This window comes from Mirounga leonina, unplaced genomic scaffold (genome assembly GCF_011800145.1).
Source record: "Mirounga leonina isolate KUSES-001 unplaced genomic scaffold, KU_Mleo_1.0 Mir_166, whole genome shotgun sequence".
Classification (NCBI taxonomy): Eukaryota; Metazoa; Chordata; class Mammalia; order Carnivora; family Phocidae; genus Mirounga; species Mirounga leonina.
The window spans coordinates 26374923-26377445 of NW_023270418.1; the positions used below are offsets into that span (position 1 = coordinate 26374923).

General features: G+C 47.2%; 1 protein-coding gene across 1 annotated transcript; it reads left to right on the forward strand.

Annotated features, from left to right (window-relative positions):
* Positions 1-273: 273 nt before the first annotated feature.
* Positions 274-2501, forward strand: LOC118015599 (olfactory receptor 6Q1). Its single transcript, XM_035012339.1, has one exon. The coding sequence runs from the start codon at positions 533-535 to the stop codon at positions 1484-1486; it is 954 nt and encodes a 317-aa protein (XP_034868230.1). The 5' UTR covers positions 274-532; the 3' UTR covers positions 1487-2501.
* Positions 2502-2523: the final 22 nt, after the last annotated feature.

Below are 2523 nucleotides of genomic sequence, written 5' to 3' on the forward strand. Positions count from 1 at the left end.
CTTCTCTTTTATCTCACTCACTTATCCTTAACTTCCAGGTTCCAGCTGAGACGTGTTCTTGGATTCCTCCAGACTGGGGGAGCTTCCCTGTTATTTCCTCCCATAATATCACCATCTATATCCAGCACTTAAAAAAAATTTTTTTTTAAAGATTTTATTTATTTGACCGAGAGAGACACACTGAGAGAGGGAACACAAGCAGGGGGAGTGGGAGAGGGAGAAGCAGGCCTCCCGCAGAGCAGCGAGCTGCATGTGGGGCTCGATCCCAGGACCCTGGGATCATGACCTGAGCCAAAGGCAGATGCTTAAAGACTGAGGCACCCAGGCGCCCCCAGCACTTTAAATTTTGTAATGAAATTGTCTGTTTTCTGGAGCTCCTCACAGACTATATATTCTTTGAGGGCAGGGACAATGACTGGACTTTGCTTTCCTCTTCCAAAATGAAAGATGTCCTAGTGCACCATCCTCACTGGTTCTCTTTGAGTTGTCTTCATCTATGAGGCTATGAGTGTCCTGACTTCCACTCCCACATATGCTGCCATATGCCCCAAACTGGACCCATGTAACAGAGTTTGTCATGGTGGGCTTTGCTGGGGTGCATGAAGCACGCCTCCTCTTCTTTACACTCTTTCTCACCATCTACCTGTTCACCTTGGTGGAGAACTTGGCCATCATCTTGGTGGTGGCTTTGAACCAGCGGCTACGTAGACCCATGTATTTCTTCCTGACACACTTGTCCTGCCTTGAAATTTGGTACACGTCAGTGACAGTGCCTAAGATGCTGGCTGGTTTTATCGGGGTAGGTGCCGGCAAGAATATCTCCTACGCTGGCTGCCTGTCTCAGCTCTTCATCTTTACCTTCCTGGGAGCAACCGAGTGTTTCCTACTGGCTGCCATGGCCTATGACCGCTATGTGGCCATTTGTTTGCCTCTCCGATATGGGACCTTGGTGTCGTGGGGCACCTGCGTCCGTCTGGCAGCTGCTTGTTGGCTGGTGGGCCTCCTCACACCTGTTTTGCCTATCTACCTCATGTCCCAGCTGACATTCTGTGGCCCCAATGTCATCGACCACTTCTTCTGTGATGCCTCACCCCTGCTAGCCTTGTCCTGCTCAGATGTCACCTTGAAGGAGACCACGGACTTCCTAGTCTCCCTGGCAGTGCTCCTGGCCTCCTCTATGGTCATTTCTGTGTCCTATGGCAACATCGTCTGGACATTGTTGCATATCCGTTCGGCTGCTGAGCGCAGAAAGGCCTTCTCCACTTGTGCAGCTCACCTGACCGTGGTGAGCCTCTTCTATGGCACTCTTTTCTTTATGTATGTCCGGACAAAAGTGGCCTCCTCCTTCAACTTCAACAAGGTGGTGTCTGTCTTCTACTCCATTGTCACGCCAATGCTCAACCCCCTCATCTACAGTCTTCGGAACAAGGAGGTGAAGGGAGCTCTGGGCCAAGCCTTTTCCCTCAGGTCTTGGAAAGGTCACTGAGGAGGCAAGTGAGGATCTAGTTTTCTTGTCTTGGCTTTTCAGAAGGAGGGCTGTGGGACAGAGCAGTGCCCTGGGTAGCCAGGAGTTATGGATTAGGTATTAGTTAAAGTAAAATATTAATCTGCTGTAACAAGAGACACCTAACTATAATGTGGCTTGAAGAGGGAAGATTTCCTCTTTCCTGCACCCGTCCAAGGTGAGTGCTCCAGGTTGGTGAGTGGCTCTGCTCAACAGGCATTCAAAGACCCAAGTTCCTTCCATCTGCAAGGTCAACATCTCTTAGGATGTTGGCAAACTAAGAGCGGTAGGCCAAATTCAACTCAGCACTTGTTTTTAATGACCTGTGAGTTAAGAATGGTTTTTATACTTTCAATACTTGATTGTAAACAAATCAAAAGTAGAATAATATTTCATGATGCATAATCATTTTATAAAATTAAAAGTTTCAGTGTCCATAAATCAAGTTTTACTAGAATACAGTGACACCATATATGTTGTTTATGGCTCCTTTTGCGCTACAATGACTGAGTTGAGTAGTTGTGACAGAGACCATTTGCCAATCCCCAATCTAGGGCCTTCTTGTTATTTACATGGTCAACACAGGATCCCAGGGGGCAAGAAGGGTGAGGATAGATCACAGAGGAAGCAAACCCCATGTCTTAAAGTTTCTCCACTAGATGTGGAAACCATCATTTCTACTCACCTCTATTGGTAAGAAGCTAGCCATAGTCATGTCTAATAGCCAGGGTGCTAAAAATAGTCCATAGCTAGGCAGCCAGGTACCCAGCCCCAATCTGATTATTGTGAAGAAAAAGGAAAGAACAAATTTTGGCAGACAACCAGCAGGTTCCACCACAAAGTCCTCAGAACCACAGCTGATTTTTCCATTGTGATCCATGTACTTATTTTCTTCGAAGCTACATTGTCTTATTTGAAATATAGGCCCACCTGCCCTCTTTACCAAACCGTGCTCTGAAAATGCATTTAAGAAGATGCATTTAAGGTCCCACATCGGGCTCCCTGCTCCGCGGGAGGCC